Source organism: Meriones unguiculatus, chromosome 11 (genome assembly GCF_030254825.1).
Source record: "Meriones unguiculatus strain TT.TT164.6M chromosome 11, Bangor_MerUng_6.1, whole genome shotgun sequence".
Taxonomy (NCBI): domain Eukaryota; kingdom Metazoa; phylum Chordata; class Mammalia; order Rodentia; family Muridae; genus Meriones; species Meriones unguiculatus.
This window is the reverse complement of record NC_083359.1, coordinates 90243130-90269697: the sequence shown is the minus strand read 5'-3', so window position 1 is coordinate 90269697 and position 26568 is coordinate 90243130. Positions and strand designations below refer to the sequence as shown.

At 43.3% G+C, this 26568-nt stretch overlaps 1 protein-coding gene across 1 annotated transcript in view; it reads right to left on the bottom strand.

Annotated features, from left to right (window-relative positions):
- Rgs5 (regulator of G protein signaling 5) overlaps positions 1-9791 on the bottom strand; it is a 44164-nt gene extending 34373 nt beyond the window's left edge. Inside the window, exon 1 of the mRNA XM_021640622.2 lies at positions 9639-9791. Coding sequence (XP_021496297.1) covers positions 9639-9682 — 44 coding nt within the window. The 5' untranslated portion in view covers positions 9683-9791. The remainder of the gene's footprint in view (positions 1-9638) is intronic.
- Positions 9792-26568: the final 16777 nt, after the last annotated feature.

Here is a 26568-nt window from a genome sequence, read left to right as displayed (position 1 = left end):
GGGGGAGGGCTGTGCAGGGCTTCTAAAGAGCTTCCTGAAGTACCAGTGTTAGGCAGTGCTTGATTTGGTTGAGACTGCATGCCAGGTGAGAAAGGGTGTTTGTTTGAACCTCAAGGATCTCCGTCTCTTCTTGTCCTTGTCCTAACTCTTCAGAGGTTATTCCTAAACTTTATATTTTCCTAAAACACTTCTTAAAAATTTCAGTGGGATCAATGCAATCTCTACTATAGCTTTAATACATTGAAGACTGAAGAATAAATTGTTGTTGTTATTGTTTTTCAAGAGAGGGTTTCTCTGGGTAGCCCTGGCTGTCCCGGACTCCCTTTGTAGTGCAGGATGGCCTCGAACTCACAGAGATCTGCCTGCCTCTGCCTCCTGAGTGCTGGGATTACGGGTGTGTGCCACCATGCCCAGATTTGAAGAATGAAAAATAGAAACACCTGAAGTTGTTACTAAATTATAGATGTACGCTTGTTGTGGAAAAAGGGTCCAGGAACAAGGCAGGCAGTCACTCAGCTGCCACAAGCCAGGGGCCATGATTTGACAAACACGGGAGGATATTACATCAGTGTTTGGGATGAGGGCCTGCCGCTAGCCTGGGTGGGGACTTGAACCAGCTTAGAAAGATGTAAATCGAACACGTGTTGCAAATGAAAGTCAGGATTGATACAAAGCACATCCAAGAAAAAAGGCCTGGGAACCTGGAGCAGCAATGCCAGAGGGGGGCCTGCCAGCATCTCACAGGAGACAGGAGGGATGATCACCGTCTCATGAGTGAAAACATCTGTGCGAACCCTGATGAATGACTCTTTAAGGAACCCCATCTTGGCTTGTAGGCGCTGTGGATATCTTATGGGGAAGAGAGGGTTTTTGCAGATGTGATAAATTTAATGCGGGGCCTTTGTAAATTGGTCATTGTATGAAAAAGGAGGGTGCATGCTTGCAGGAGCACACACACACACCAACACACACACACAGAGAATTTAAAGTGAAATAAATCCTTTTTTTAAAGAAAGGAATTGAATAGATAAAAAGAGACATTGAGAGGGTTAAGAACTGAAGTCCTATTATAACACCGGCAAGGGTTAGGAAGATGGTAAATGAAAGCCCTGCTCGCCACCTACCCAAATGAAAGGTCCCAAATAAATCCCTTCTACTTATCCAAACTTAGAGAAATTTGTTGGACAGTTGCACAATGAAACCATAACTGCAATCACTTAAAGAAAAAAGTTAAAATAAAGATGGACAAAGAGGCAGGGACCCTACGCCCAAGTGCCTGATGAGGACCCAAGTTTTCTTCTTTCTATCCTGGGGTAAAAATGACCATGAAGGTAAGTTTCCAGAACTCCTCATATGAGTGGCCCCTGCACCCTGTTGCCCAACCACCCTGGTGATGACCTGGTTCGTTTCAGCTTGACTAAGAACACAGACAATTAAGGGTTGGTTAGCTTACCAAAGTTGAACTCTGTGAGGCAACTGTGCTTCTTTTCTTTTCTTTCGGCTAAATTATATTCTTTATTTAAAAATTAAAAAATTAAAAAGCGGGGCCGGAGGGATGGCTCAATGGTTAAGAGCACTGACTGCTCTTTCAGAGGACCCAGGAGGACCCAGGTTCGATCCCCAGCACCCACATGGCAGTTCACAACGGTCTGTAACTCCAAGATCTGACACCCTCACACAGACATACATGCAGGCAATGGATCACCAATGTACACAAAAATGAAAATAAATAAAAAAATTAAAAAGCATATCCATATCATAACAATGCATATTTGCATTTGTCTTTAATGCTAAGTTATGTATATACCAACTAATTTTAAAATAAATTTCACTTTTCATTATATGTTACTAGCAAATATTTATTTGTATGCATAAATGCCTGTATGCCTAGGAGCATGCAAAAATTACTTGGGGTAACAATGGGAAAAGTTTAAGATACAATGGTCTGATAGAACAAATCCTAAGAAAGCCAGTTTCCTGGTTTTGGTAATGGACTATAGTTACATCAGATATTATAGGCAGAGGACACTAGTGGAAGGACTGATGGAGCTCTGTATCTGACTATTAGAAAATTCTTTTGAGTCTCTAGTTATTTTGAAAGAAGACTGTGCTTCTTTACTAGTTATGGATGCTGTATCTAACAGGGGAATGTCTCTCCTACCTGGGATTGTAGAGCAGATATTTAAATCTGATTTCTAAGCAACAGTAGGTGAATGGGCTTTATGAAAACCAATATGGTCACCCTCTAAAGGAGCAGTGCAGGGTCAAAACTGTGCATGAGTGGCTTATCTATGGCTTTGTGCCAGTTCCTGGTGAGCTTGAAGCTGGTGGTCTCGAAGGCGACAGACAGGTTTTGATGAGGGAGGGCACTGAGTCTGACCTGGACTTTCTTCAGCAGGAGTTAGACATGAATACTCGTAGTTCACAGAACTGGAATAGAAGACTTTGTACATGCTTACAAGGCCAAAGAGCACATGCTACAGCTACTGGTGCCCAACACAGAACGGGCAGAGTATAAGAGAAGCGGAACTGGCAATGGCAACACTGGTTTTCTAAAGCAGCGGGAAGGGTGAGATGAAGGCACGGACGGCGGATCATGAGCCTTCTCAATAGATGCTCAGCTTCAACAGGAGACAGACTGAACGTCCCTGCGACATGTCCCTGTTTGGGCGGTGAGGCTGGAGCAGGGGTTGGTGAGCATGCTACATCAACTATCCTTCTTGTCCTCTGCTGGATCATCTAACATCCCCTTCCCCCCATGTGACCAGTACTATACCATGATACAGTTGATTTTCAAGGATTTCGTAGTGTCTTCATCCAAGCAAAACGGGGGTCAATAGAGACTGTGCTGGTGACAATTACGCGGCAATTTGGGGCCTGTGAGACAGCTTATTCGGTAAAGGCAACTGCTGCCAAGCTCGACAACTTGAGTTTCTGGGGTCCACAGGGTAGATGAAACAGAGGTACTCTTATGGGATTGAGTACTTGTCCTGTGGAGGTTGACTTTAACTTCAGGTAAACAGTGTCAAAATTGCATTCAATTTTAAGGCACAGCTATGAATTAAATATGGTTCCTCCTTTCCAAACTTTAAAGCGTGATTTATTACCCAGAGTAACAGGGTTGAGAGGTGATGAGAATATGGGGTGGGGGGGTAGGGGAGGTCATCAGTGGGGTGAATGCTGCTCTGCAGGGCTGGGTTAGTTACTCTGAGTGCAGACTGCACACAGCAAGGCTACCGTTCTCTCTACTTCTGGCCCTTCCCCAGGCAATTACTTGACCTTGCTCTACCACTGGGCTATGGTTCAGAACAAGAGTCTAGCACTCTGCTCTTAGACATCCTACAGAGTGGTGAGTCTTTTCTTACAAGCCGCCCAATCTCGGGCATTCTGTGATAGCAACGGCACTTAAGACATCCAACAACTGCCCACAGGGAATCAGAGAATGTCCTTAGTGAGGCTCACACAAGTGGTGCCAGAGAGAGGAGAAGGGTAACATGCAAATGATGAAATAAAGAAACATATATTTGCCTAAGATGGGAAAATAGCTTACCAATTCATAATCATCTTTGGCAAAGATGTTATTCCCTGGGTATGGTTGGATGGCTCAGTGGGTAAAGACACTTGCCACCAAGCCCGAAAACCTGACCTCCATCATCAGAACCCACATGATGGAGAGAACAAACTTTCTCAAGTTGTCCTCTCGCCTTCACGTGAGCACTGAAACACACGCACAAAGCATGCGTGCGAGCATACGTGAACTCACACTCACACACACACTCAAACACACCACACCACAAACACACAAACCACAAACACACATACCTGTACACAAAAATAAAAATGCAGTAACAGAAAGTCATTCACTTCTCCTAAGTGTCTGAGTAAATCCCCGATTTCGACAGAAGATACATCGTTTATCAGAGTCGTTAAGAATGCCACACAAGAATGTATGTGTTAATCTACCCATTCAAGTGGCACACTTTCTTTAGACCTGATGGACTCAGAAGCAGGCGTAAGATTCTAGAAGCCTGTAACACAGAAAGGGGCAGATCACCAAATTATCCAGACAATCCCCAAAAACGCACGTCAGGGCTCCCACTCCCACAGACCCAAGAGTCCCTTATAAGCTCCCACTTAACACAAGCTGCCAGAATACAGGAAGCCACGTTTTTAGATGGAACATCTTGACTCTTTCCAAACTTCTTGAGTCCTGTAGATGAGTGCTTCGTCAAGAAACAGATGTTCTGCGCACATGCAAAATCAACAAAAGTCGCAGCTTGACCGAAATAGCCGTCCGCACTTCACCGCTAATAGCTTGGGAACAGGGCGTAGCATGCTGTCACGGGCACTTTACTTCACGCTCTGTCTTTTCCTCTGACTCTAAAGGGACCGTGATGGGGCTTACAGGATCTAAGTGAGAACCTGTCCAGACGAGCTCGGTGTGGTGTGAGAAGTGTCGTGGACGCAATTGGAGAGCATAGGACATTGGCCTCAGTCTCATTTGCTAGTCAAGACATGCACCTGTCTGAGGTATTCCAAAGCTGTTTGCCACGCTCCTCTAAACCCTGACGTGTTTCCTTTTTAAAGGTAGGTTACCTTACCTGGGTACAGCAGCAGTAGAAAGCCTTGCCAGCAAATGCCCTGGGGTGTTCTAAGAGCTCCATGCCAGGTGAATAGCCCAAGCAGCATGTGCTGACAATGCCTGCTCCTGACCTTTAGGTTAATTAGACCACTGATGTTTCAGAAAAGACACAATTCCAATTCCCCCATCCTGTGTGAGTATGTGTGTGTGTGTGTGTGCAGGTACGTGTGTAGGCAGGTGAGTGTGTGTGTATCTATGTGTGTATGTGTACATGTAAGATGCACCTACAGTAAATAACCCCTATACATGCTCCTACAATCAATCTCAATTAAACTGCATGGATCACACATATACACAAATACACACACACACATAAAGCAAATAAGCAAACAACCACTGGAAAGTAGAAAAGAGACTTGTTTGGGTAGAAGACTGGGTTCAGTGAGAGTGGGAAGAAGATGAGACAGGGTAACAGGGTGAGTATGATCAAAGCCCATTATATACACACATAAAACTACCAACAGACGCATTTTTTAAAAAAATCTAGGTTACGGAAACCTCTATGGACAGGTAAACATCTCATAAAATTTAATGGCTACAGCTTTTAAATATGTGACTGGATTTAGGGGCAGAAAATAATTAAAATAAAATAAAATAGGAATACGTAAAGTCCAAATTCACCATACCAATGTGGTATAGGGCTAGAGAGAGTATAGGGGAACATGCCTGATGCAGTCTCTTTGTAAGTAAGGGAGAGATTCTGAGGGACAGGGCTCAGGACTGGCCCTTAGCTACTAAAGGCCAAGATTATAGTTTAAGATTTCCTCCTGCTTCCCACCTAGACTACAAGCATAGCTTCCTACATTGCATGTGCAAATGTGGTAAATGATGGGAGGTGTGAGGGTGTGGTATTGACGATGAGACCTGACAGACACAACCCCAAGCGTGTCAAGTTTTGGACCCTCATCCAAACAGTCCAACAGCAAAACTCGTCACTAGATGTTTCCTGAATGGCTCCAGGTGCTAAAGAGCTCTACTGTTAATTTCTGAATAACAACCATGTTTTTAAAATGAGTTTTCTAATGTTTTATACCGAACGCACAGTGTATTTTCTAAAAAGGAGAAACAGGAAGAATGCTTTGGGAAGGTGAGCAACTGTGAGTGAAATAAATGTCCATCGAAGACTTCGACACATAACTGATTAGAAACTGTTTTCAGGGCTGCCTGCCACACAGAGAAGAGGAAGGGTGGTGGGGAATTACTTGTTAGCATCCGCCAGTGATGCCTGTCACCTAGTGGGTTTTGTGGCTGCTCTTTTTTGTGGCACTTCTTTCCAACAAGATTAAATAGTCATTTTCAGATGAGGAAATGAAGCTCAGAGAGAGCCAAGTCTTCCTCAGCTTCCCAGGAAGGACACAAGAGGACGACTGTGGTCTCTGTTCCTTCCACAGCCCTGTAAGTGTTCCAGGGCTAAGGCAGAAGGAGGGACAGACTTCAAAGCTAACTTTCTGCACTGCAGTTACATCTTCCTTTATCCTGTCCCTTCTGGGGCAGCCAGAGGGTCAGGCTGCTACTGTCTTTATCCTCTTGCAATTGAACTCTGTCTTTAAAATATGGTCCAGAGCACATTATCTGAGAACTGATTAAAACTTTAAAGGGAAAAAGAGACACAGGAACCCGTTATTGGCTGGCCTTCATTCATATCCTGCTTCCTGTTGCTAATGATTGATCCTGCCTGGATTAATTAAAGTTTCACCCCTTTTCTCTCCAGCCAGCAGGACAAGCCGTTAACACTGGCCCAAGAGACATAAATAAGCTTGATTTTTATTATCATCTATTCTCTGTAATCTGTAGTTCTTCTTAGAAAAGGAGAAAGAGATTAGACGACCTTCCAAGGACCCTTCTCGACCAAGCTTCTGGGATCTGACAGCATAACCCGGGCTAAGTGACAAAGACGCTATGAGGAGGCAATCAGTGGACACAGGGAACAGAAGCTGTGAAAGGAGCTGTGATGGTGGCTCCCAGAGAAACAGTCAGGCCATGAAGATCCTTAAATTCCAAAAGCCAAATGCTTGTCATCCTGGGAAAAAACAAAAAACAAAAAACCACCCTCTGCTTACCAAGCTTTTCTGCTGCATTATAGCAATGTTGGGTTTCCTTTCATCTTCTTTCTACTAAATCCCCCCCCCCCCCATGGAAACTTTCATTACCTCATTATTTAGAAACATGCTCTTTTTTTCCCCATTGTGACCTAACATATCACTGCTAATGTTTGTTCTTTACAAGCCTCCTGGAAAGCAGAGAAAAGTGCCAGGCTGATGATGGGCAGCCCTGTCTCCAGCTACTATCCATTAATCGAGAACTTTTTCAGGAACGTATTTTTCAAGAGACTACTATGTGCCAGATGCTGATTGTCTTTTTAAAATTCATTTAGGCAAAGAAGGAAAAAAAAATCTTTCTTCAAGCAAATTTCCTCAGTTATCAGAGTCAGGAGTTTGGGTTAGGCATTATTCATCTGTTCTCTGACGTGATAGCAAAATACCTGAAGCATCCAATTCTGCAGGATCTGCAGATTTGGGGGCATGGTCCTTGTATCACCTTTGACCTGGTGAGGATCACATTACAGATGGCATAACATGAAAGAAAGACACTTCACAGTGAGGGCAGGGGTCCTGGAAGAACCACCTACTAAAAGCCCTGTATGGTTTGTATCTTGAACGTCTCCCCAAAGATCCAAAGATCCACACAAAATGCTTGGTCTGCAGGAGGTGCAAATGGGAGGTGGTGGAATCTTTTAAGAGGCAGGACCTTGAAAACTAATGGTGGTCCTTTCAGTGGACACACAACAAATTAAGTGTTGCCTGAGACTTGGTACAGAGTGCATTAACACTGGTCAAACATTTTGTACCCCTCTTCCCTTCATGTCTGGATATGCAGCCTGACCCTTTGGCCTTCGAGGCGCTCCTCACATCTACGCAGAGCTGCCTGACTCTTCGCTCTGTAAGGTTGGTTAAACATCATTTTCTTAACCCCTTGTAACGTCCTCCCCAAACATCAGAGGCTCTGAGGCCCAACCAGGATTGCCCTTTGTACTTTAGTACTCTGTATTTATTCCTCTGGACTGCACTCAGTGATGCGCCTTCTCATTTACCTTCCTACCTGCGGGACACCGGCCTGTGTGTGGCAAATGGCTTGACATCTAGAAGCCTAAGGGATGTATACAGGCTTGAAATAACTGAAATTGTTTCATCAGCAAGAATCCATAGTTTCTCAGTGATCTCCCTGTCTATTATTAGCTTACTGTGTTCTGAATATTATTTAGTCTACAATGTGTTCAATTATGTCACTAGCCTATCAGCAACTGGTGGGCTTCGAGTGTATACATTTCCAGCAACAGTAACACTAACCCCCAACGAGGAAGTCCCAGCATTAGTGAATAAGCGACAAATGTAGGTATAAATAAGTTCTACTGTTGATACATGACAGTGATAGAAATAACTGCAAAAATCCCATCAGTGTATCTCTCTAAACACTGTGTGTTATTTACATAAAAACAAAGAGCAAGACATAACAATGGCAAGATGCCCAAACCCCTGCAGACTGTCCCAGTGATGGCGTCAACTGTCCACCAGTGTGATGAGTTCAGATCCGTCCATGGCATTAAGATGTGCAAATACCACGTGGGTTAAAGGCATCCATGCATCCATGCTGTGCCCAGTCAACATGACTCTCACCGCTGGATAGGAGGCCAAAATGTATCAACTGGTCTTTAGAGAAGCTGGGATGCCTCTCAGCACTCTGCTTATTCCTGGAGCTTTCTATAGACGAGGTGTGTGTGTGTGTGTGTGTTACGGGGGGGAGATAGAGGAGGTGATCAACAGTTCCCAGCCCTGGTGCAATGGCTAATAGAGTTGCTAGCTAGCTACTACAGACTTTACTGCTACAAATTTCTTCTACTTTTATCTATTTAAAATACCTGTGTTTTTGACTCCAGGAGATAGGCTACACTGTTTACTCTTTTTTTATTTAAAAAAAAAAATCACTTAAAATTTATTACCATGATAGAAATCATTAAAAAAAAAGTGGCGTTTTAAAAAGGTAAGTTTTTGATGGCCCACTGAACAATATGACCTTCTTAGACAAACATTGGCCTTTAGGGACAGGATTGGACTGTGCAAGAATCAGTTTGACTCTGTTTAATGACTGGGGGTCAAAGTAAATCTAATCAGATCTATTCCTTCCTTAAAAGAGCAGATGACCTTTCTACCTACCCAGATCACGTGGAGTGTTGGGTTAAATTTCTAGTAAGGTGTTTACTTTAGACGTAGGATTCTCTAGAGACCGTACCACAGTCCAGGGAAAACCATGTATTGGGGAACTCCAGGTGACAGACAAACCTTGTTTCCTGGGGTTTTGCTTTTGCTCAGCAATGCAGCTACTCCTAATCTAATGAAGTCGGGGCACTGGGGACTATGGGAAGCTCCCTCTTACCCCAGAGCAAACCTGTCTGCAGAGCCCTCACGCTGCACCTCTAGATCTGAATAAAGGTCACTCTTCGCACAGTTCTACTGTGTCAGACATTCTTCTGCGCCCTTCTCACACATGAGCACACTCACCCAGTCCTCAGAACCAGCCTGTGAGGTAGACAGGCTTCTCACCTCTACTTTACAGATGTGGAAGGTGCGAGGTTAAAAAAACTGCTCAAAGCTACCCAAGTAACAATTAGGGGACCCAGAATTCAAACTCAGATATTTTTATTCTTTGGTGTTAGAAGTTATCCTTCTAAAACACACACACACACACACACACACACACACACACACACACCTACAGAATAAGCATCTTCTGGGAGGAAATAACATTCTGTGTATTAAATGATGCATAGGTAATCTCAGATCTTTCTAAGTCTCTGGGCTACCACAGATGAGGCTGTCCGAGTCTATCAAAAATCATCTGTTTTATCTCAGTGTGACGCCCCCACCACCCCCACCCCACAGTGCCTCTGGTTATAGTCCCTTGAGTACAGGCTCCTGCATGGAAGAAGTTCGGTTCTCACCTTTCCAGGCAGGAGTGTGGCAGAGCTGCCAGTCCCTTACACATCTTGGCAAGCGGTTTGGGTCCTCAGCCTTGAGCACGAACCTCTCAACAGCTGATCGGGTCTCTGAAAACTTCAACACTGTCTGGGGCAGCCTTTTCCTCTGAGGAATATATATACAGGCTCTCTCACAGCCCTGTGGCTCCAAGGACCAATCCGGAGCTCCAGAGAAAATTGTGGGCTGGAGCACTGGAGCAATTTGCCTGAGGTGGGGGCTGGGAGCCTTTCCTGGCTGCAGGCGCTGCTGGGGCCAGGCTTCTGACTGCTTCTGTCACAACAGTCTGTAGTTTAGTCAGGGCTCAGTTGGACCCTAACATTGGGATAAGGCCATTAGTGCTTGAAGGCTGCAATCCCATATCAGCCAAAACAGGGATGTGGGGTTTCTTCGAAAGCAGAGTACCTTGAGCCACTTTAGACCCTCCAAAGGTGCTGGGATACTTCAGGGAAACCACCTCACAGTGGAGGAAAGTGAGCTTTTATGGTGAAGAGAATGTATACCCAAGGATCTCCCGTGTGTTGGGTACTCAGATGGATGCTAGGAATTGAGAGCTAAAAGGAGCAGCCGATGCTCTTACGGAACAGACATGGTATTATTTTGGTGCAGCAGGTGTAAGCAACAGAGGCAGGCCTGCCCAGGCTGCTATGAGCTGCCTGGGCATATCGTTACCAGACTTAGAGGTCACTCACTGTGACCCCAACAAATCCTACTCAGACCTCTACTCTTCAGTGAGTCAATGAAGGGAGCCAAGTTAGGAGTGAAAAGCAGAAAAAGGCGATTTGTGCAGTGTGGCCCTGGAAAGAGGGACAAAGAGACGCAACAATTCCCCCAGTCCCTGTACCAAGGTCCTGACATGAGGTAGGGTGTGAAAAGAGAGCAAGGGACACACCCAACTAAACAGTCAAGCAAAGAGTGGCCCCCTACCCATCAGTGTCCCAAGGCCAAGTGTCTCCAGCAAGTCAGTCTGATGGAATGTCAAGTTCATCGCCCAGGCTGTAAATCTTTCTCCAGTGGACAAATTCCTGTTCTGAATGCCCCCAGGCTCAGCCATTTCCTCTCCCTGAAGGAGACTCGGGGCAGGAGACAGGAAGGGAACAATTGCTTGGAATCCTTTCTTTCAACAGCTGATAGCCAAAGAAGGGAACACAACTGTCTCCTTCGAATGTTCAATCCAGGCTGACAGGTCCGTTACCTACCTCTCTGCTCTTTTAAAAAACACCCCAGTGTTGAGGTGAAATACACCTGTGACTGAGAACAAAATCACAAAAGGAATACAAGTAGGACCCAAGGTTAGAATACACTCAGGCAGTGTCAGGTTCCCACGCTAAGAACCATTTCTGCATAACTCTTGGTTTTAGTTTATTTTAGAAGGCTGAAATAAATGACTCCATTCTGTTGTTTGACTAAGGATCTTTCGACTGGGAAAGCCTGAGGATGGCCTCAGGCTTCTGTTCCTCCTGCTCCAGCCCTCTCAAATTGTGCGATTACAACCAGCCACTCCTCTACCCAGTGTGACTCCATTTCAATCCTGACAACTTTCCCCCTTGTCTCTGCACAATGTTCCCTGAAGACACAATTAAGCTCTGATGGTTTGTTTTCCACTGTCCCTGGTAACCGTATAAACTGACAACATGACCACTCTATGGTATGGGTAAGTAGGAGGGTTTTGTTGTAGATACGCCAGAGAGAACAGCCAGGGACGTCTAGAAGAGTCCAGAGAGGGTAAAGAAAAAAGTAGGCTGAATATGGCCAACAACAGGAACAGAGCAGAGCAGACAGGCAGAGAGGAACAGAGAGGAAAGGAGAGGATAGGAGAGCAGAGAGGTGTAGAGGAGGAAAACTGAGAGGGAGAGAAAGAGAGAGACTGAGAAAGGAAGACAAAGAGAGTGAGCATATTGAAAATAGGGTTAGAAGAAGAATGAGTAGCTGTAGGGAGGGAAGCCTGTGAACCACAGAAGATTAGGGGAGGGAGAAGTGAGAAGGGCTAGGATGTTAGCGTGGACTTCAAAATGTGTAACAGGTACTTGTGATAGCAAGTGGTCCTGGAGGCCAGCATGTGCTAATAGGCACCACAGATAGACATTTATCCCCTCTGCTTTTTAGAATTTGGGAAAGCTGAGTTTCCTTTGGACTGACAGTAACCAGGGTTAGATTTGTCCTGGTTGGTCTGACTTGATCGTCTTTTCAGAGATTTTCCATAAAATACTAGCAGCTATAAGGTTTTATAAAAACATAGCCGGCAAGAGCAAAACTGATTAATTCAAACACGAAGAGCAGAGAGCACAGCCTGTGGGCTAGGAGGCAATTAAGATGTCCACACAAGACTTGACTTTCAGTCATGCCCAGTTTATTCCCACAAACATTCCTTATGATATAGTGATGTAAAAGTTAAGTAGACATCTCACCAAGCAGGAGACTGTTGGTTGGGCAGAAAATGCTCCTACAGGTTCCACTGAAGAATGTTTTAGAAGCTTGCAAGCTCAAGCCATGTCTGCCACGATGTCCTTTAGCTATGATAGGCCAGAAGGACAGCATTGGTGGAACGGTCCAGTAACTTTGTACTATCAGGGCTCACAGCTTGGAGCTGGTTCACTAACCTATCAATGTCCCCCTAGGGTTGGTTACTTAACATATCAAAGCCTGTCTGGGTCTTGGCTCACATCTAAGCTGTCCTATGGCCATTCATGAACACATCGGATCCTGCCTGGGAGCTCTATGTCTTATTAGAGGTGGCTGGTGGTGTGAGACCTGCTCAGGAGTTCAATCGCGCCCTTCCCAGAAACTCCCCCAGACCAAGACTCATTGCAAAAGCAAGAGGTTTATTAACCATTGTACAACGGAGTCACCCCTGCTGGTCAGCAAAGAGTGGCACCGGGAGACAAAGGCCTTTAGGTTTTTAAAAGAAAAATTGCGGGAAATTTGAAGTTGCAGTTTTGGCAATTTAGGATTGAATGAGGAAGTTATAAAGTAAGATAATTGGTTAGTCTTAGGTGCTCAAGCTTGGCCAGTCCTGCCAAGTGTGGATGCAGCTGCAATTGAAGGTGGGGTGGTTAGCTCATCCTTGAAGATTAGGGGCTACAGACTTTTGGCTGGAGGTCAAAAGCTACTCAGAAGAAGTCTAGGTTTGTTACTAAGAAATGCTATCTCAAGGACAAGGGTCTGGTCCTCTTTTTGCTGAGTGAAGGTCATTGCTTGCTTGCCCTTTTTTTCTATCTGTCCTCACAGATAGGATCACATTCCTTCACTCTCTGGAAAGGTACTAAGAGGCTTTAGCTTAAGCTGGACCTAAAACTCAAAACTATAGGCTTTAGAAGACATATAGGTTACAAAGTTAGTCTAACCCTTTCAGTGGCGGGCTCCTATCTTACAGGCATTCCATTAGCCCAAGTCACACAATACGGCTTTTACGTTACACAAAATGTTTTCACGTATGTTTCTGACATGGCCTGGGTACAGTCTTACAAAGATCTAATGCCTACCAATCTTTACAAGGCTTGTACAGTAAAGAGGCATATATACACAGAAAAGAGCCAGTAACAAGTAGCCTCATTTACCCAAAAGAACTAGACGGAAGCCTCTTATGTATTAATTTAACTTTTACTTCTAAAGGGAAATATAGAGTCTTTGGTTTGGTAGAAGAAGTCTACAGCATTGAAGATCAACATGTTGAATCTCTTACCTATTCGGGACCTGTGCTAGTTATAAAACAAAACAAAACAAAACAAAACAAACCATTGTGTACAAGTGAAACTCATACAGTGACAAAATGCCTATTTAGCCAAACAGGATTAGATGGTAGTTTTCCCAGATGTGTTTTTGAGTCTAAAAGTCTTGAAGACACTAGGAAGTTAGCATTACACCACCCACGTAGTGAAACCTTCCTTTGGAGGGTGGCCAGGACCTCTGGAGGCCCAGCATTACCCATTTTAAACAGGTTCAGTTGATTTCTGGAGTCAGTTGCTAAGGAAACTGAAGAAAAATGTTAACAAGTCCCAGTACAGCACGAGAAGATTCCTTCATTTGTAGCAGTTGTTCTTTGAAAAGGTTAAGTATGGCTTTGTAGATGGGAGGAGTTTCCTTACTAGCTCCCCATAAGGCACAAACTCCATGAGTTGTGCCTCTTTATCATCCAGGGTATTGCCCTGTGTTTTGGGTGTTGCCTTGTATCTATCCAGGGTCACCAGGGTTAACTCAAGCTATGCAGCCTGACCCAGGGCAATGTAGAAGCTAGGGCACTGTGCTCTGGCCTTCTGGGACCATTGTTCAGGCTGCCTCTGGCTGCAGCTGCAGTCATTGTCCTTCCTTCAGGCATATACAGCTGCTGAGGAAACCTGATGTTAATGACCAGAGCATTTTGTCATCATTTTCCATGTAGGAGACTTACATGCCTTTACCATGATAAGCTTTTGCACATGTAAAGTTCAAGTTCACAGCTGTGCATACTTCTAGTCACAGATGCATATAGGGCATAAAATGTTGTGAAATAGTTGCTTACAAAGTAGTCATTTAAAAGACTTCAACATGAATACTTAAAAAATTCTTGGCTTTTTTTTTTCTTTCTTTCTTTCTTTCTTTTTTTTTTTTTTTTTTTTTTTTTTGAGATAGGATTTCTCTGTGTATCCTGGCTGTCCTGGAACTCGTTCCAATAGACCACGGTTGCCTTGAACTAAGATATTTGCCTGTCTCTGCCTCTAGAGTGCTCAGATTAAAGGTGTGAGCCACCTCCACCTGGCTTAAGTCTTGACTTTCTAAAATAATTCTCTAAGAAGATAAAGGTCTGAAATATAAACATGAAAAATATTTTTTAAGTTTTTTTTAATTTTCATTTAACTTTTATTAATTATACTTTATTCATTTTGTATCCCCCCATAAGCCCCTCCCTCCTCCCCTCCCGTTCCCACCCTCCCCCCCCTTCTGCATGCATGCCCCTCCCCAAGTCCACTGATAGGAGAGGTCCTCCTCTCCTTCTTTCTGATCTTAGTCTATCAGTTCTCATCAGAAGTGGCTGCATTGTCAGGGTTCTAGGTTATCTCCATGAATAGTCCTTGGTTGGAGTATGAGTCTCTGGGAAGTTCCCTGTGTTCAAATTTTCTTGTTCTGTTGTTCTCCTTGTGGAGTTCCTGTCATCTCCAGTTCTTACTATTTCCCACTTCCTAGATAAAATTCCATTCACTCTGCCCAACAGTTTGCCATCAGGCTCAGCATCTGCTTTGACAGTCTGCACGGTAGAGGCTTTCAGAGGCCCTCTGTGGCAGGTTCTGAGGTTATTTCCTGTTTTCTTCTTCTGGCTTTCAGAGGCCCTCTGTAGCAGGTTCCTAGGTTGTTTCCTGTTTTCTTTTTCTTCTGATGTCCATCCTCTTTGCCTTTCAGGATGGGGATTGAACATTTTAGTTAGGGTCCTCTCTTGCTTAGTTTGTTTAGATGTACAGATTTTAGTGGGTTTACTCTATGTTGTATGTTTATATGAGTGAGTATATACCGTGTGTGTCTTTTTGCTTCTGGGACAACTCACTCAGGATGATCCTTTCCAGGTCCCACCATTTACCTGCAAATTTCATGATTTCCTTATTTTTCATTACTGAGTAATACTCCATTGTATAGATGTACCACAGTTTCTGCATCCATTCTTCAGTTGAGGGGCATCTGGGCTGTTTCCAGCTTCTGGCTATTACAAATAAAGCTGCTACAAACATGGTTGAGCAAATGTCCTTTTTGTGTACTTGAGCCTCTTTTGGATATATACCTAGGAGTGGTATGGCTGGATCTTGAGGAAGCCCTATTACTAGTTGAGTTTTTATAACTGTTGCTCTATAGTACACCTTGAGATCAGGGATGGAGATACCTCCAGAAGTTCTTTTATTGTAGAGGATTGTTTTAGCAATTCTGGGTTTCTTGTTATTCCATACGAATTTGAGAATTTTTCTTTCCAGGTCTGTAAAGAATTGTGTTGGCAATTTGATAGGAATTGCATTAAATCTGTAGATTGCTTTTGGTAATATGGCCATTTTTACTATGTTAATCCTGCCAAGCCATGAGCATGGGAGATCTTTTCATCTTCTCATATCTTCTTCTAATTCTTTCTTCAGAGACTTATGAAAAATATTTTAACAAAACATAAAAATCTTGCCTTTCAAATGAATTACAGAATGTTACTATTAGAAACCCAAAGAATAATGTTAGAATTATGCAGAGGAACATACAAGCAAAGAGAAAGCAGTTTATCAGGGAAGTTCTTTTTGGTCAAAGGGTGCACCCAGAACCAAACTAGGCTAACAAGCACACTTGCCCAAGATGGGTTTTACTCTTATCCCTGACACATGTGGCGACTGTGTCTTGTCTCACTCATTGGAGCTCGGGTTTATATTCTGACATAACTGGATGACGTGTACAAGGGAAAGGAGACAGCTCAGTAAATATGAGTCCTTGCTGACCTAAATGCCTTTGATAGAAACAAATTTTTCTCACAAAAACAGAGAGCATTAACATTTTTAACAAGACAGATGAAGCTTAGATATTTTAGTAATTGGGGTACACTCGTTTTATATTCTTCTTAGCCTTGTTTTAAAGGCAGACCAAATTCCCCAAATGTCCTAGTTAGGGTTAATATTGCTGTGATAAAATACCATAACAAAAAGCAACTTGGGGAGGAAAGTGTTTATTTGGCTTACTCATCCACATCACTGTTCACCATCGAAGGAAGTCAGGGCAGGTGCTCAAACAGGACAGGAACCTGGATCTTGCTCCTCAGAGCTTGCTAAGCATGCTTCTTACAGAACCCAGGACCACCAGCCCCAGGGTGGCTCTACCCACAGTAGGCTGGGCCCTCCCCCACCAATCACTAATTAAAAACAAATGCCCTACAGGTTTGCTGATGGCCCCAGCCCAATTTTACAGAAGCATCTTCTCAACAGAGGCTTCCTCTTCTCTGCTGACTCTAGCTTGTGTCAGGTGGACATAAAACTAGCCAGCACACCAAATAAAGACAGAAGGATTCACCACCCTTATGTATTAACACTAGGTGACAATCATTTACAAAAGCAGATTGTCTTGTATTTTTTCCAGCCTTCCAGCTCACATACTGCACAAAGCACACCGTTTGTGTTCTAAGCAATCACCCGCACCTACCCACACACATTTTTAGAGCCAAAGCAAGTAATGAGTCGTGTTCCTCATGATCGCCATCTCAACAAAACGATCCATGAACGACTTGAAAAATTAACGTGATTACATTTTTAAATTTTGAGATAGGGAAATTAAGAACATGAGAGGCAAGGCAGCCTTTTCTCCTGGAGTAAAGCTACTTGCCATTGAAAAGTGGGAGTTCCCATTCTATGAAGCGACAGTCACCCTGATACCCAAACCACACAAAGATCCAACAAAAAAAGAGAACTTCAGATCTATCTCTCTTATGAATATTGATGCAAAAATACTCAATAAAATACTTGCAAACCAAATCCAAGAACACATCAAAGATATCATCCACCATGACCAAGTAGGCTTCATCCCAGGCATGCAAGGGTGGTTCAACATACAGAAATCCATCAATGTAATCCACTACATAAACAAACTGAAGGAGAAAAACCACATGATCATCTCCTTGGACGCCGAAAAAGCATTTGATAAAGTCCAACACCCATTCATGTTTAAAGTCTTGGAGAGATCAGGGATACAAGGCACATACTTAAACATAGTAAAGGCAATATACAGCAAGCCTATAGCCAACATCAGACTCAATGGAGAGAAACTTAAATCAATCCCACTGAAATCAGGGACAAGACAAGGCTGCCCACTCTCTCCATATCTCTTCAACATAGTACTTGAAGTCCTAGCCAGAGCAATAAGACAACTAAAGGAGATCAAGAGGATACAAATTGGAAAGAAAGAGGTCAAAGTGTCACTAATTGCAGATGATATGATAGTATACATGAGTGACCCCAAAAATTCAACCAGAGAACTCCTTCAGCTGATAAACACCTTCAGCAAAGTGGCAGGATACAAAATCAACTCAAAAAAAAAAATCAGAAGCCCTCCTGTACACAAAAGACAAAAGGGCTGAGAAAGAAATTAGGGAAACAACACCCTTTACAATAGCCACTAATAACATAAAGTACCTTGGGGTGACATTAACCAAACAAGTGAAAGACCTGTTTGGGAAAAACTTCAAGTCTCTGAAGAAAGAAATTGAAGAAGATATCAGAAGATGGAAAGATCTCCCGTGCTCATGGATTGGTAGGATTAACTTTGTGAAAATGGCCATCCTGGCAAAAGCAATCTACAGATTCAATGCAATTCCCATCAAAATACCAACTCAATTCTTTACAGACCTTGAAAAAAAGTTTCTCAGCTTCATATGGAGAAACAAAAAACCCAGAATCTCCAAAACAATCCTGTACAACAACAGGTCATCTGGAGGTATCTCCATCCCCAATCTCAAGCTGTACTACAGAGCAATAGTAATAAAAACTGCATGGTATTGGCATAGAAATAGAAAGGCAGATCAATGGAACCGAATAGAAGACCCAGAAATAAACCCATGTACCTACGAATACTCGAGTTTTGACAAAGCAGCCAAAACCATTCAATGGAAAAAAGATAGCATCTTCAACAGATGGTGCTGGTCTAATTGGATGTCTACATGCAGAAAAATGAAAATAGATCCACACTAATCACCCTGCACAAAACTAAAGTCTAAGTGGATCAAAGACCTCAACATAAAACCAGATATGCTAAATCTGTTAGAAGAAAAAGTGGGGAATACCCTAGAACCCATTGGCACAGGAGACAACTTCCTGAACAGAACACCAACAGCACAGGCTCTAAGAGCAACAATCAATAAATGGGACCTCATGAAACTGAAAAGCTTCTGTAAAGCAAAGGACACCGTCATCAAAACAAAATGACAGCCTACAGATTGGGAAAGAATCTTCACCAACCTTTTTCTGACAGAAGACTCATATCCAGTATATATAAAGAATTAAAGAAGCTGAAAAGCAGCAAACCAAGTAATCCAATTAAAAAATGAGGAACAGAGCTAAACAGAGAATTCTCTGTAGAGGAATATCGAATGGCAGAGAAACACTTAAAGAAATGCTCAACGTCATTAGCCATTAGGGAAATGCAAATCAAAACGACCCTGAGATTTCACCTTACACCCATCAGAATGGCCAAGATGAAAAACTCAAGTGACAACACATGCTGGAGAGGTTGCGGAGAAAGGGGAACCCTCCTCTATTGCTGATGGGAATGTAAACTGGTACAACCACTTTGGAAGTCAATCTGGCGCTTTCTCAGACAATTAGAAATAGTGCTACCTCAAGACCCAGCTATACCACTGCTAGGCATATACCCAAAATTTGCTAAAGTACACAACAAGGACATTTGCTCAACCATGTTTGTAGCAGTTTTATTTGTAATAGCCAGAACCTGGAAACAACCCAGATGTCCATCAACGGAGGAATGGGTACAGAAATTTAGGTATTTTTACACAATGGAATACTACTCAGCAATCAAAAACAAGGAAATCATGAAATTTGCAGGCAAATGGTGGGATCTAGAAAAGATCTTTCTGAGTGAAGTATCCCAGATGGAGAAAGACAAACATGGAATATACTCGCTTATATAGACCTAAAAGATATGATAAACATAATGAAATCTATACACCTAAAGAAGATAATCAAGAAAGGAGACACGGGGTATGATGATCAATCCTCATTTAGAAAGACAAATGGGATATGCATTGATCGTATGACAGGAGTCTACCACAGAAAGCATCGGAAAGACTCTACCTAGCAGTGTTCCAAAGTAGATACTAAGACTCATAATCAAAACTTCGGCAGAGTGCAGGGAATCATATGAAAGAAGGGGAGTTTGATGTGGAAAGGATAGGAGCTCCACAAGGACCAAACATATCTGGGCACAGGGTCTTTTCTGAGATGGACACTCAACCAAAGACCATGAGAGGATAAAACCTAGAACCTCTGCTCGGATGTGACCAGTGATAGCCGAATAATCAATTGGTTTCCCATAGTAAGAGGAACAAGGACTATTTCTAACAGGAACTCAATGACTGGCTCTTTGACCTCCCCACCCCCCAAGGGAGGAGCAGTACTGTTAGGCCACAGAGGAGGACTTTGCAGCCAGTCCTCAAAATACCTGACAAAACGGAGTCATATGAAAGGGGAGGAGGTCCTCCCCTATCAGTGGACTTGGAAAGGGGCAGGGAGGAGATGAGGGAGGGAGGGTGGGATTGGGGAGGGAATGAGGGATACAGCTGGGATACAGAATTAACAAAATGTAACTAATGAGAAAAATAAAATTAAAAAAAATAGTTTCAAAATAAAAAAAAAAGAAAAGCGGGAGTTCCAGCACAATTAACATTTGCTGTAAAGACTTCCAACAAGAGTTAAAGTTCATTCCACAAATACATTTTTTCCTCATTTGTATTAGCTCTTTGAGAATTTTGTATGATTTAGATTATATTTATTCCCTCCCCAAACTCCTCCAGGTCTCACCCTAACTCCCTACCCTCCCAACTTTGTGTCCTTTTATTTCAAACCTGCCAAGTTCAGCTGGTGCTTTCCAAAGAAGCTTGGATGTGTGGCCTTCCACTAGAGTGTGGTCGGTCTTCCTGGGCCACAACCTTAAAGGAGGCTGGCCCTTCTTTCCTGGCAGCTATAAATACCCTGTAGTTCCTCAGCTAGGGGGTGGGACTTTATGCCCACCTCCTCTCTCCAGACTAGGATTTTGTCTGGTTTGCACAAGTCTTATGGATGCTTTCCTAACTCCTGGGATTTCCTAAGCGCAGCTGCCCTGCTATGTCCTGACAACAGTTTCTTTGTAGTCATCCACCACTGCCTCTGGCTCTCACAGTATTTTTTTTTCTTTGTCCCTCTTTCTGCAATGATCCCTGAACCTTGGGAGAATGGGTATGATATAATTGTTATATGATAAAGCAGCAATGACTTGGGCTGAAGGCCTGAATACATATGGTTGTGAGGGAGACCACATTCCTTTTCTCTGACATTTTCCAAAAACCCTTAATCTTAAGCCTCTATTAAATATATAATCAAAAACATCTTCCCAACACTGCCTTGCTACCTAGTACTGAAATTTATTTCAACATCAAAACCAGGGATCTTGGCTAGAACTGAGTTGAGAGGCCCTTAAAACTCTAAAGGAATGCTTCAGCCGCAGAAGGCAGCAGTGGGGAAGTGTGCCTTTTCCACTTTCCCTGCAAAACACTGACAGAGTTATAGCCAGTCTATAACTCACTAGTATTAGGACTTTGATAAAGACCAAAAACTCAAAACACAGAACAGTCAGCACCATACTGAAGTCCTGGTTTTCAAGCCAACAAGGCCGTAGGATGGCGTAAACAGAGCGAGAGAAGAGTGGGGAGGAGCAACTCCCTGAATCACAAAGAGGGAATCGGGGTTTTATCCAAAGCTGAGAACCAAAAGCAAGTCCCCAGATGGAGTTTTGATAACCTATGACATTCTATGATAGTCTATGATATGCTGTCATGGGATACTTGTACCCATAGATGCACATTTTAGAAACATACCTGAACAAAGTAGCTAATGCCATTTCCATCGAGCTTTATTTGCCAAAGGTATATCAAGCACATCATCTATCACATAAGATGATGTTCTACCTGTAAATACTAATATCAGGATAAATAAAGCAGAAACTCTAACACTGCCCCTTTGAGAACAGTATTTTTTTCTTACTTATTTTGCATTGTGCACTTATACCAAAGTGTTAAGCTGGAAGGGAAAGAGCAAATAGCAGGTTTAAAGGTATGTGAGAAGGGACCCCTTTTTCATAGGTACCTGGGGACCCTTTTCACATGTTCTTCAGGTAACACACACATACACACACACAATGAGGTGCTTTGGTTGCCCTTTCTGAAGAGAGGAGAATGGAAGAATCAGAGCTTGCCCAAGGCCCATTAAGTAATGTTGGAGTGATGTTTTTGTGCACTGTGTAAAGATTGTTCTTGTATTATACAAATGCTGTTTTTTGTTTGTTTGTTTGTTTCTCGAGACATGGTTTTGTAGACCAGGCTGGCCTTGAACTCACATAGATCTGCTGCCTGCCTCTGTCTTATCTAGTGCTGGGATTACAGATATGCACTGCTGTGCCGGGCTCAAATGCCGATTTCTATACCCAGAGAGTTGAGTACAGGCTGCAATTTGTATTTTCATTCCTACGGCTGCATCATGTATTGTAAACAGTCCCCCCGATAGCTGAGGCATGAGAGGGAGGCAGGACTTCCAGAAAAGACAGGGACTCTGGGAAGAAGCAGGTGCCAAGGGAGAGACAAAGATGGACAGGTAGTGGGCCATGTGGGTGGTTATAGGCCAGGCCAGTTTTGTGGGGTTAGAATAGCTGAGTATCTGCCCAGCTAAAGGCCTAAAGCTTATAATAAATATAAAGGTCTCTGCGTCATTATTCAGAGCAAGGGCAGGCTTAGACAATCCCCATGGTTTCAAAGTAAAAGCAGTTTCTCATGGTCATAAGAATGGCTCCTGAGTTCTCCCTCTGGTCCTGGGTGACAATCTCACCTTCCAATCCGTCCCAAGGATCACAACCATGTACACAGTGGTCTCCTCCCTCAGTGCAGCTATGGACAGATCTTTACTGTTAAGCTTGCCTGCTTTTCTCATTCAGCAAGGAAACTTTCCTTCCCCTTCCCTTTACATCTCTTCTTCAGATGCTGAACAAACTGCCAAGCGTGTTTCTGCCTTGACACTGACCTTTGTGATTTACTCTCTGAAGACTCCCCAGTCCTTCGTGTCTGACAGACCTCCTTTCCTGAGGCTACCCTCTCTGCCCTTCTCTCAAAATAAATGACCTCCCCCCAGCTTCCTACCAAGCCCTCTTTCTAATTCCTCACACCAACAGGCAAAGAATCCATAAAAGTGGGATGCCAATTGCCCAGCCACTATCTGGTTATAAAGAGAAAGGGGGTACCAAGGACAGAGACAGAATGCCTGGAACAGAGAGAGAAGGGGCCGGGGTGATGGGCGGGCCTTTTATATGTAGCACACACCTGACGCACGTGGCACACCTGGCGGCTGAGGCAGGTGATGACACGTGGCTGAGGTGCCTAGTTAACATATCAAAGCAGACCTGGCCTCCAAGCTTTCCCAGCCTTCCTCACTCCCTACCTGTTAGGTGGGCTGGTAGATCCCACCCTCTACCCTGAACTTTCCAGCCCAGGGGCTGGGCTGTCCTTCCCCCAGAGGCTCTTCCCTATATAATCCAGACATTTTTCTTGCCTACTCTCTCTGCCCCCATTTTTTGTCTTTTTGGCTGCTGTACTTGGTCTCACTCTCTCCCTTCCCGTCCTCCTCTCCCCACATGGTTCAGGGTCTTGACCACTCTGAACTCTATGGAGCCTCTGGGGGATATATCCAGTCAAAAAACACCATGAAGTTGTTCTCCAGCCAATGAAGAAAAGACACAGTTGTTACTGGGTTAGAATAAAAACCAAGCACACGTCTTGCTCATATATATATATTTTTTCATATATATTCGGATATATATTTACACACACACACATTTATAATGGACACAAGCCAAAAAAGGGTTGGCTCCTTAAGTCATTTCAGTTCTGAGAAGGCAGTGAGCTCTTTGTGTAAACAAAAGTTTGTGGAATGGAAAGTAACACATTTTTATGAAAGTCTCACAAAGAGGGGGTGATAAAAAGATTTTTAATTCTTTGTCATAAACAGAAGTTGTTCTCTTTTTTGTTTGTTTGTTTTTCAGAAAAAGAACTAATATTTAATGTTTCCTACATAAAAATGTGCAGGTCTTGGCAGGGAAAAAGCAAACCCAAGATAAAGAAGACCTAACCATGCTTCCCCTGAAACCTCTGGTTGCATTAATGGCAGAGCAGTGTCTCCATCTCTGCAGTTCCCAGTGCTTCTGAAAACTCTCTCCCTCTTCTTCTCCCCCTCCTCCTCTCTCTCCTTCACCACTGTGACCACTGTGTTACTCTATGTAATAATATACCAAAGATTTCAATACAAGAACCCCAAAAGATTAACCCAAACACCTGTCAGCTGCTCAAATAAAGTCAGAAAGAACCCAACATTGAAAAATAAATAAATAAAAGCCCCCAAATTAACAGGAAAACAAAGTCTAAGGTATACTGATTGGGGAGAATTTTAACAAGGGTTTGACTCTGAGAATCCAAGCCAAAGTCTAAACATTCATTTTTATGATTCACATAGTAGAGGTAAAAGGCAGCTGGTGTTTGCTGAGGTGGAAAGACTAGAAAACGTACCTGGAATAAAAAGGACTTTCTGTAGCTGCTGTGAGCATCCATCTTTCTTCTCTATTTGGGATCATCTTGCTGGGGGCAGTATAATCCCAAATGTGCTTTTCATCCCTTTATGGTTTCCATGTGTCGCTGGTCTTAGGGGTCACAGCCTATGTGTAGACAAATTTTAATTCAGAACATGGCTGTTCTGGCAAGGGATCCTATCCAAAGACCTTCTATGTCTGTGTGACCTGGCTGAAATACAAACATGCCTTTAATCCATGAGTCAGAGGCAAGCAGATCTGAGTTCAAGGCCAGCCTGGTGTAGAGCAAGTTTCATGTAAAGAAGAGCTTAGATCTAGTCATGGTGGTACATGCCTTTAAACCCAAGCAATGGAGGTAAAAATTAGTTTGTAGAAGGAAGCACACATATTTGAAAATGATGCCTAACAGAGTGGCAGTAACAGTGTAAAATCAGAGAAAGACTTGGCAGGATAGGATACGCCCAAGTCTCACAAAAAGAGAAAGGAAAGGGAAGCTACTTAAGGGGTGATGAGAGAGAGAGAGAGAGAGGAGAAAATATTACAGGGAGACTATTACCAACAGTAATAGAGAGATAAGTTGCAGAGAAAGAACTCAGGTGAAGACTGAATGAGACAGAGAATAAGAAGGAGCCAAGAGATTAGAGCAGATTGTTGGAGATAGTTTGGGGCCAAGCAGAGCAATTCAGAAGCCGAGAGAGAAACCACATTGTATAAATTAATTGGGAGAGGAGTTTGAATCAGAACAGCTGAATTGAACTAGCCAGCCCAGAGCTCAGCAAGAATAAGAAAGGGTGAGCTTATTAAGCAGTAAGTTTTCAAGACAACAATTGGAGCAGGAGAATAAAATTTCCTCTTACACCTGTGCCTCCTACAAGACAGGTTCAGCCACCCTTCCTCAATAAGCCAACTAAGGGAGCAGATAACAGGCAAGGGAACTTTACTCAGTGTATCCCAGAGGGATGAAGTGACCCAGTGACTATCTCAAGAATATCTTCAGGGGATCCTGATCCGAGAATAGGGCTTAAACAGAAAACAGGAGGACAGAGGCAATGTGTGGTCCCCCTCCTTATGACTGTCTCAAGCTCTATGTCTCTCCTACCAAGCTGTCCACTGCAAGATCATCTGATAAGGTGTTAGTCATTCCACTGGAGACAAAAATCTGGCTCAGGATGCCCCCAAGGCTTCAGCCACTTCCTCTCCCAGGGGCAGACACCTTGGGAGATTTAAATTTCTTAGAGTCTATTTCAACCATCTGACATCAAAAGAAGGAAATACCAGTGTCTTCTTAGACTGAATCCTCGTGTTAAACTTTATTCTCATGACTCCATCTTTTTTTTCACTGTATTAAATAATTTCTTTCACATGCAGCTTTGTAAACTGATGACACGACCATTCCATGGTATGGTTAAAGGGAAAGTTTTTATTGGATGTGAGAGAGAAAGAACAAGCCAGAGGCATCCAAAAGAATTCAGAGAAGAGAGAGAGTAGAATAAACATGGCCAGTAGATTGGACATGATCAAGACTACCTGTGAGAGAGGGGAGAAAAGCAGGGGATAGAAAACTGAGAAAGTACAATAAGAGAAACAGGAAGAGAGAGAGACAGAGGAGAAAACATATTGAGAATAGCAGAGTTTTAAGGACAATTTTATTAGCTTTTAAAGTTATTCTTGACTTATTGTTTTAAATTAAATGAAGACAACAAATACTAGCCAATCACTCAATTGCATATATCATAGCAAGCCAAATTTTTTTTCTGAAAATATGTATTTAAATTATCAGGATGTATGTGTGTACAGGGTCACTGTTCACCCAAAATAAACTATCAGGCCTAGCAGGAGCCCGATTACCTGGGAAGTGCAGGAAGGAGACTCGGAGGCGAGATTGATGCAAACTGCAAGAGTTTTATTCAAACCATCGCGTGATGGGGCTGCCCAGCATGCAAGCAAGAGACAGCCCGGAGGGACAAAAGCTTCGGAGGGACAAAAGCTTCGGGTTTTTAAAGGAAAAAACTTGGGGAAGCGCGAAGGTTACAGGCTTGACAATACTGGGCTGGGTAGGGTAGTTGACTTTTAAAATAATTGGTCAGTTTTGGGCGCCAAGTCCAGTTAGTCCTGCCCCGGACACCTGGAGGATATATGATCTTTAAGTCACGCCCAGAGTGTCCTGCTACGTGAAGATTTGGATGCTATTGGGGAGGGGGGCAGCGATTAGCACATACCCAGGACCACAGTCATGTTGCCCCACACCTGGAAAGTCCTGCTATGTGACTCTGGTCATAAACCGGGGACTATCTGGGTGGGGAACAGGAACCATCTGGGTCAGTTGCTAGGTAACAATATCTCAAAATTGCAGGCCTGGTTACTCTTTTACAACAGGGTGGGTCAGCAGGCCTTTGACTCAGTTTGCCCATTTCCTTATCTCTGCTCATGTCCTTCTGCTTTCTGGAAAAGTACTAAGAGAACTTAGTTTAACATGGGGCCTCACATTCAAAATGGAATCTGTAAGGTTAGTTTAGCCCTTTCAAAACCACAGTTCTCATGTCTGACAGGAGATGAGATGGTTTATCCTGGAGACAAATA